Source organism: Natator depressus, chromosome 6 (assembly GCF_965152275.1).
Source record: "Natator depressus isolate rNatDep1 chromosome 6, rNatDep2.hap1, whole genome shotgun sequence".
Taxonomy (NCBI): domain Eukaryota; kingdom Metazoa; phylum Chordata; order Testudines; family Cheloniidae; genus Natator; species Natator depressus.
Window position 1 is genome coordinate 9,391,587 of NC_134239.1, and position 9,334 is coordinate 9,400,920.

Genomic DNA, 9,334 nt, shown 5'->3' on the forward strand with positions numbered 1-9,334 from the left:
AAGGTTCAGCCAGAGCTCGACTCTGATGAGACACCAGAAGATCCACACAGGACAGAAGCCCTGCAAGTGTCCCCATTGCGGGAAGAGCTTCGGTGAGAGGTCCAACCTGCTCATCCATCAGAAGACCCACCTGGGTTACAGATCCTACTTCTGCCCTGAGTGTGGACAGAGCTTCAGACAGAGCTCCAACCTGATCCGGCACCAGCGCATCCACACTGGGGAGCAGCCCTACAAATGCTCTGACTGCGGGAAAGGCTTCAACCAGAACTCGGACCTCATGAAACACTGGAGGATCCACATGTCAGAGAGGCCCTATAGTTGCCCCCAGTGTGGGAAGAGCTTCAGCCAGAGCTCAACCCTGATTCAGCACCAGAAAACCCACATAGGAGAGAGACCTCATAAATGCCCTAAGTGTGGGAAGAGCTTTAGCCAGAACTCAGCCCTGATCAAACACCAGAGGAGCCACATGGGAGAGAGACCCTATAAATGCCCCAAGTGTGGGAAGAGCTTTGGTCAGTGCTAAATTCTCACTCAGCACCAGGAGACCCACATTGGGGAGAGACCCTACAAATGCCCCATGTGCCAGAGACAGTTCAGCCGGAGCTCCAACCTCATCGAGCACCAGAGAGTCCACTTGGGCAAGAGACCCTATAAATGCCTGGAATGTGGGAAATCCTTCAGCCAGAGCTCCCACCTTGTCCAGCATCAGAGAATCCATGTGCAGGAGGAGCCAACCATGGATCTGCCTTACACTAGTAGGGCCCTACCAAATTCACGGCCGCGAAAAATGTATCAGGAACCGTGAAATCTGATCTCCTCTGTGAAATCTGGCAATTGTAGGGGCAGGGCTGGCCTTACAGGTGGACAAATGGGCAACCGCCAAGGGCCCCATGGTCGGGGGGTGCCAGGGTAACCCCCCACCCCACACAGAGCCAGCCCAAGCAGCTGGAGCCCTTTAACTCCCAAGCGCTAGGCTCCAACTGCTAGTCCTGGATGGGCTGGAGAGGGACAGGACTTCCTCTTCCTCTGCACGGGCTGCTCCCAAGGTCGGGTCAGACCCATCTCTGGGAACCTCCCCTGGCTGCAGGAAGCTCCGCGGCCGCTGGCTGGGAGCTTGGTGCTGCAGGCGGTGCTGCCCCGGCAGCAGTGCACCCGTGAGCGTGACACGGCGTAGCGTGGGATTGCCACCACCCTTCGGTCCACGTGGCTGCTGGCGGCGGCGCTGCCTTCTGAGCTGGCTGCCCGGCCAGCGAGTGCCCGGCCAGCAGCTGCCCTCTGGCTGCCCAGCTCTGAAGGCAGCAGCACAGAAGTAAGAGTGGCAATTTCATGACCCCCCTGCAACAACCTTCGAACTCTCCCCCCCAACCCTGTTTTGGGTTGGGACCCCCAAGGTTACAACACCGTGAAATTTCAGGTTTAAATATCTGAACCCGTGAAATGTATTATATTTAAAATCCTGTGACCATAAAATTGACGGAAATGGACCGTGAATTTGGTAGGGCCCCATACATTAGGCATGACTCATGTTAAAGACACTGTATTATTACAATAGCACCTGGACGCCCCAGCTGAGATCAGCGTCCCCATTATGCCAGGTGCTGCACAGATCCTGACTGGGAGCAGGTTCCCAGGTGCCAGGTGCTGCACAGATCCTGACTGGGAGCAGGTTCCCAGGTGCCAGGTGCTGCACAGATCCTGACTGGGAGCAGGTTCCCAGCTACCAGGCACTGCACAGACCCTTTCCGAGATAAAGGCCTCCATTGTACCAGGCCCTACACAGACCCTGACTGAAATCAGTGTCCCCACGGTGCACTGCACAAACACACAATAAGTCAGACCCTGCCCCAAAGAGCTCACAGCCTAAATAGACGAGACAGGGAAAGTGAGGACTGTTTCCTCCATTTTATAATAGAGAGACAGAAAGACTAAGGGTAACATTTGTAAAAGCGGCTAAGAGACTTAGGAGCCTAAGGCCTGGTCTACACTACAAAGTTTTGTTGGCCTAGCTGTGTCATCTGGGATTGTGAAAAAATCCGTGCCTGGATCAGCTGACATAGCTGGGCCAGCAGAACCCCTGGTGTAGACACAACTGTCCTGATAGAAGAGGGCTTCTGTTGGCATGTTCGGGTCGATGGTGTAGCTATTCTTCCGACAGCTTACACTGTGTTTCCACTAGGGGGCGCTGCTGGTATAGCTGTACTGGCCAAGGCTCTGTAGTGTAGACAAGCCTTAAGTCCCATGTCAAAAGTGAATTAGGCACCTAAGTCTCATTGAAAGGCTCCTAAGTGCCTCATCCACTTTTGAAACTGTGATTTAGGCTCCTCAGTCACTTTTCAAGCGTTTACCCCAGGAATCGATCCCAGCTCTCCTGAGTCCCGGTACAATACCTTTCTCCACAAGGTCATCCTGCTTCGCTTCCTTTTCTGAGCGGACAGAGCCACTAGTGTTGATGGGACCGAAAGCACACTCCCACGCTGAGCTCAGGGGGGCGAGAGGCAGGTTCCATACTGTCAGAGTACTGGCTACGATAAAGGCTGAATGCTCAGGTAAAAAAGGCCCAGCGCAGGGCTTGGCATCCAAGTACAGACTCCAAAGAGACACAAGACTGTTAGTTGATTCCTGAGATTCCGGGCCTGATCCAATTCCCATCACAATCAGTGGGCCAGAGCCTCAGCTGGTGTCAACTGGCATCGCCCCATTGATTCCGGTGGATCTACAGCCCATTCTAGGGTGACCAGATGTCCCAATTTTATAGGAACAGTCCCTATATTTGAGGCTTTTTCTTATATAGAAGCCTATTACCCCCCCACCCCCGTCCCGATTTTTCACAGATGCTGTCTGGTCACCCTGGCCTATTCACACCAGCTGGGGATCTGGGCCAATGAGAACCTTTCCACTAATTCCAATGGGTGTTGGAACAGGCCTGTAAGTAACACACCCTCCCCCCGTGACAGAAAAAAGCAGGCCTGGCCCTGTTTGAAAGCAGCTGTTGAATTCTGTTTTGTTCATGATTCTTGGATTCTCTGTCTTCTTGTGCAATCGGGGAGCTGTATCCTTTCCCCTCCTAGCCCCACCACAGATCCACGCGATCAGCAAGACATCTGACTGGCCAATGGCGTTAGTATCTTCGGAGACTCCAATCAGGGACGCAAATGGCCCCATGCTCTGCCGTAATGACTTTGGACAAGAGGCCGGTTGTATCTGTCGTTTGCAAAGACCCCAATAAATAAAATCTGGTTTTGTTTCATATGGAAAATGCTTCGTTTCAAGATTGGGAGACTAGCAGAAAGACTAATTAATTACTCTTATTATTGTTAATCTTAACAGATCTTAATGGCCTCCTGTAAGATCAGGGCTCCATTGTGCGGCACAGACACAGAATAAGAGATAATGGAGGCCCTAAAGAGTTTAATATGAGATAGACAAAGGGCAGGAGCAGGGTGACCAGATGTCCCGATTTTATAGGGATAGTCCCGATTTTGGGGTCTTTTTCTCACATAGGCACCTATTACCCCCACCTCCTGTCCCGATTTTTGACACTTGCTGTCTGGTCAGCCTCGGCAGGAGGGAAACACCCACAAAGAGAGGAATGATTTGCCAAGGTCTCACAATAATTGAGCGGTAGAGTCAGGTACGCAGGAATCTCCCAGACCAGGGGTGGCCAACCTGAGCCTGAGAAGGAGCCAGAATTTACCAATGTACATTGCCAAAGAGCCACAGTTATACGTCAGCAGCCCCCCATCAGCTCCCCCGCCCCGCTCCCAGCGCCTCCCGCCCACCTGCACCCCCGCCGATCAGCGCCTCCCCCTCCCTCCGGCACCTTTCGATCAGCTGTTTCGTGGCGTGCAGGAGGCTCTGGGGGGAGGAGCGAGGGCACGGCAGGCTCAGGGGAGGGGACGGGAAGGGGTAGAGTGGGGACAGGGCCTGTGGCCAAGCCAGGGGCTGAGCAGTGAGCATCCCCCAGCACATTGGAAAGATGGCGCCTGTAGCTCCAGCCTACGGTGACCAGACATCCCGATTTTGGGGTCTTTTTCTTATATAGGCTCCTATTGCCCCTCACCCCCTGTCCCAATTGTTGACTCTTGCTGTCTGGTCACCCTACTCCAGCCCCGGAGTTGGTGCCTGTACAAGGAGCCGCATCTTCACTTCTGAGGAGCTGCGTGTGGCTCCGGAGCCAGAGGTTGGCCACCCCCGGCCCGGACAATAAACCCAGCCAGCTTTGCTACATTGATAATAAAGGGACATCCGTTGTGTGTGGCACACGGACCCTGCCTCGGCGTTTACAACCTTTGGAACCAAGAGTGGGGAGCTGAGAAGAGCCGTGCTCCCCCCCAGGGGTGGCTGCTGGGAAGGGATTGCCGGGTAAACAGCCCCTACACCCCACCCCAGGGGCCACTGCAATTCAGCACCCGGCGAGGGATCCCTGAATACCCAGTCCCCACCCCAGGGACCACTGCAATTCAGCACCCGGCGAGGGATCCCTGAATACCCAGCCCCCACCCCAGAGGTGGCTGCATTTCAGCACCCGGCGAGGGATCCCTGAATACCCAGCCCCCACCCCAGGGGCTGCTGCATTTCAGCACCCGGCGAGGGATCCCTGTATACCCAGCCCCCATCCCAGAGGTGGCTGCATTTCAGCACCCGGCGAGGGATCCCTGTATACCCAGCCCCCACCCCAGAGGTGGCTGCATTTCAGCACCCAGCGAGGGACCCCTGAATACCCAGCCCCCACCCCAGGGGCTGCTGCATTTCAGCACCCGGCGAGGGATCCCTGAATACCCAGCCCCCACCCCAGAGGTGGCTGCATTTCAGCACCCAGCGAGGGACCCCTGAATACCCAGCCCCCACCCCAGGGGCCGCTGCATTTCAGCACCCGGCGAGGGATCCCTGAATACCCAGTCCCCATCCCAGAGGTGGCTGCATTTCAGCACCCAGCGAGGGACCCCTGAATACCCAGCCCCCACCCCAGGGACCACTGCATTTCAGCACCCGGCGAGGGATCCCTGTATACCCAGCCCCCACCCCAGAGGTGGCTGCATTTCAGCACCCAGCAAGGGATCCCTGTATACCCAGCCCCCACCCCAGAGGTGGCTGCATTTCAGCACCCGGCGAGGGATCCCTGTATACCCAGCCCCCACCCCAGAGGTGGCTGCATTTCAGCACCCGGCGAGGGATCCCTGTATACCCAGCCCCCACCCCAGAGGTGGCTGCATTTCAGCACGCGGCGAGGGACCCCAGAATACCCAGCCCCCACCCCAGGGGCTGCAGCATTTCAGCACCCGTCGAGGGATCCCTGTATACCCAGCCCCCACCCCAGAGGTGGCTGCATCTTCAGCCAAGACCTAAGTAGGATTTGCAAGGCGTCTAAAAGGCTCTTCTGTGGCAGACGTTGAAGACACACAGGAGGCTCTTGGACTGGGATCTCTGCAGTGATGGGCCTTCGCCTGCCTCCCCGGGGACGGGGACAGGGCCCCCCCCGTCATCCCCCACCCCAGGGTGAGCTCTCGCCCCTCTTCCCCGGGGAAATCTGCCCCCCAGCCGCAACCAGCGGAGCTCCTCAGGCCGCGGGCTCCTCGCAAGGACTCGGAAGTGCCGCCAAGGGGTCTGAATAACGCAGGGACCTTCCTGTTCCCAGCTGCCCCCTCGGAAAGCGGCGGCGGCGGCGGGGTCCCAGCGCGGGGCCAGCGCGCCCGGCCCCCGGGGGAGCCCCGCGAGCGGCGCGCCGGGCAGGGGAACCCGCAGGGCCGGGCCGGGGGGATCGGAGCCAAATGGGGGCTAGAGAGACCCCCCCCCAGCCGGGGTGCGGGGGGGCTGCGGGATAAACCCAGGGAGCGTTGTGTGTCGCAAATAGCCGCTGTTTCCTCCCCCCGCATGGAGCCAGGGGACGAGCCGAGGCTCCCGGATCTCCAGGGCTCCCCGGGAAGGGGGATCCCCAGAGGCGCCCGCACCGGTGAGGAATGAGCGAAGGGGGGAGCCCCAGTTCCGCCAGAGGCTGGGTTACACTCGCCCCCCCTCCCCCCGGAGCTGGGGGGTCCTGCCGGCCGGCCGGGCTTGTCCAGCGTGGGGCGGACCCGGGAGCTTGGGAAGGGGCCGCAGAGCAGAGGACGCGCAGGGGGGGCGATCGCGGCTGCTCTCCGAAGCCGGGCCGGGCCCTCAGGACGCCTGGGTTCTATTCCCCTCGCACCCCCCCCCCAACTCCGCCTCTGGCCTCGGCTGCAGGGCCCTGGGGAGCCGCCTCCCCGCTCTGGGCCTCCCTTTCCCCGTCACTTCTTGGCTCTCTAGGTTGTGAGGGCAGGGACTGTTTCTGGGGGGGTGGGAGTGCAGTACCTGGCAGGAGGGGGCCCTGACTTTAGCCTGGGGTGTGTGCAGTGCAAGGCCTAAATGGGGCCCCAGATCTCAGTCAGGGTCTGTGCAGCGCCTGGCACCAGGGGGCCGTGATTTTAGCCGGAGTCTGTGCAGTGCGCGGCGTAATGGGGCCCCAGATCTCAGTCAGGGTCTGTGCAGCGCCTGGCGTAATGGGGCTCTGGTCTCAGTCTCATCTCTGAGCAGCACTGAGCAGGACGAAGCACATCAGAGCAGGGTCTGGGGGGCTCTGGCTGTGGGATTGGTACAAATGTTGATTTCTTTGTAGCCAAGCCCTTTGCCATCCCCTCTCCCCGGCACAGCCCTGTGTGGACTCTCTCGCTCTCTTCCAGCAGGTGCCGGGACAGAGGAGGAGAATCCCCAGCCGGAAGGACCTGCAGGAACGGAGTCTCGCGGGATGTCCCAGAGCCCTGCATGGGGAGACACCATTTGCGTGGGACAGCAGCAAGGAGATCCCGCAGAGGAGACCCCTGAAGGGTCAGAGGACCCCGAGCTGCTTCCCAAATCCCTCAAGGGGCAGAAATCCACCATCTGCCCCGACTGTGGGAAGAGCTTCGGGAACAGCTCGCACCTGGCCCGCCACCGCCGCACGCACACGGGGGAAAAGCCCTACACCTGCCCCGAGTGCGGGAAGAGCTACCGGCAGGACTCGCACCTGGCCCAGCACCGGCGCTCCCACACCGGCGAGCGCCCCTACAAGTGCACCGAGTGCGGCAAGGCCTTCTCGCAGAGCTCCAACCTCATCATCCACCAGCGCACCCACACGGGCGAGCGCCCCTACACCTGCGGGGAGTGCGGGCGCAGCTTCGGGCATAGCTCGGACCTGGCCCAGCACCGGCGGGTTCACACGGGGGAGAAGCCCTTCCCCTGCCCGCAGTGCGGCAAGCGTTTCGCCCAGAGCTCCAAGGTGGCCCAGCACCAGCGCTTCCACACCGGCGAGCGCCCCTTCGGCTGCCCGGACTGCGGCAAGGCCTTCCGGCTCAGCGCCGACCTGCTGCGGCACCGGCGCACCCACACCGGTGAGAAGCCCTTCGGCTGCGCCGAGTGCGGCAAGCGCTTTGTGGAGAGCTCCCACCTCATCCGGCACCAGCGCACCCACATGGGCGAGCGGCCCTACCGCTGCCCGCAGTGCGGCAAGGGCTTCAACCAGAGCTCCAACCTCCTGCAGCACCAGCGCACCCACCGGGGCGAGCGGCCCTACGTCTGCGGCGACTGCGGCAAGGCCTTCGGCGTCAGCTCGGCGCTGCTGCAGCACCGGCGCACCCACACCGGCGAGCGGCCCTACCGCTGCCCCCAGTGCGGCAAGAGCTTCAGCGTCTCCTCCACCTACAACATCCACCGGCGCACCCACACCGGGCTCAAGCCCTACGCCTGCGCTGACTGCGGCAAGGCCTTCAGCCGCAGCTCTGCCCTGCTCCAGCACCAGAGCACCCACACCGGCGAGCGGCCCTACCGCTGCAGCCACTGCGGGAAGGGCTTCGGGCAGAAGGCGGCCATGGCCCAGCACCAGAGGACTCACCTGGGCCAGGAGCCGACTGGAGTGATCCCCCTGGGGGACTGGGGTGCGTCCCAGAGCCAGCCGGAGGAGGAGGAGGAGGAGGGTGATGAGGCAGGAAGCAAGGAGAGCGCCGGGCTGGGGTGACTGGGACCAGGGCACCGGGAAGGGAATATGGACCTGGCGAGGCAACGAAGGGAAATCTGGAAGCTGCAGTGGACGCTGAGGGGATTGGTAGTAGGATCACTGGGACGGCTCGCGGCGGCCTGGTTCAAGCTCCCAGGCAGAAGGGGAGGGGACCACGTGTCTGGGGGGAATGGGTGGCAGGGGACAGGAAGGGCCGCACGTGTCTGGGGGGAACGGGAAGGGCCGTAAGTGTCTGGAGGGAACATAAGAATATAAGAACGGCCCTACTGGGTCAGACCAAAGGTCCGTCTAGCCCGGCGTCCTGTCTACCGACAGTGACCAATGCCAGGTGCCCCAGAGGGAATGCACAGAACAGGCAATCATTGAGTGATCCATCCCCTGTCGCTCATTCCCAGCTTCTGGCAAACAGAGGCTAGGGACACCATCCCTGTCCATCTTGGCTAATAGCCATTGATGGACCTGTCCTCCATGAATTTATCTAGTTCTTTTTTGAACCCTGTTATTGTCTTGATCTTCACAACATCATCTGGCAAGGATTGACTGTGCGTTGTGTGAAGAAATACTTCCTTTTGTTTGTTTTAAACCTGCTGCCTATTAATTTCATTTGGTGACCCCTAGCTCTTGTGTTATGAGAAGTAGTAAACAACGCTTCCTTATCTACTTTCTCTACCTGTCATGATTTTATAGACCTCAATCATATCTCCCCTTAGCCGTCTCTTTTCCAAGCTGAAAAGTCCCAGTCTTATTAATCTCTCCTCATATGGAATCCGTTCCAAACCCCTAATAATTTTTGTTGCCCTTTTCTGAACCTTTTCCAATTCCAATATATCTTTTTTGAGATGGGGCGACCACATCTGCACACAGTATTCAAGATGTGGGCTTACCATGGATTTATATAGAAGCAATATGATATTTTCTGTCCTGTTATCTATCCTTTTCTTAATGATTCCCAACGTTCTGTTCGCTTTTTTGACTGCCGCTGCACATTGAGTGGATGTTTTCAGAAAACTATCCACAATGACTCAATGGTCTCTTTCTTGAGTGGTAACAGCTAATGTAGACCCCATCATTTTATATGCATAGTTGGGATTATGCTTTCCACTGTGCATTACTTTGCATTTATCAACATTAAATTTCATCTGCCATTTTGTTGCCCAGTCACCCAGTTTTGTGAGATCCTTTTGTAGCTCTTCACAGTCTGCCTGGGACTTAACTCTCTTGAGTAATTTTGTATCATCTGCAAATTTTGCCACCTCACTGATTACCCCTTTTCCCAGATCATTTATGAATATGTTGCATAGGACTGGTCCCAGTACAGACCCCTGGGGG

At 58.4% G+C, this 9,334-nt stretch overlaps 1 protein-coding gene across 1 annotated transcript in view; it reads left to right on the plus strand.

Annotated features, from left to right (window-relative positions):
- LOC141988527 (uncharacterized) overlaps positions 1-8,127 on the plus strand; it is a 93,370-nt gene extending 85,243 nt beyond the window's left edge. The window contains 3 exon segments of the mRNA XM_074954321.1: positions 3-718; positions 2,605-2,607; positions 6,878-8,127. Of these exon segments, the coding sequence (XP_074810422.1) occupies positions 3-718; positions 2,605-2,607; positions 6,878-8,005 (1,847 nt within the window). The 3' untranslated portion in view covers positions 8,006-8,127.
- Positions 8,128-9,334: the final 1,207 nt, after the last annotated feature.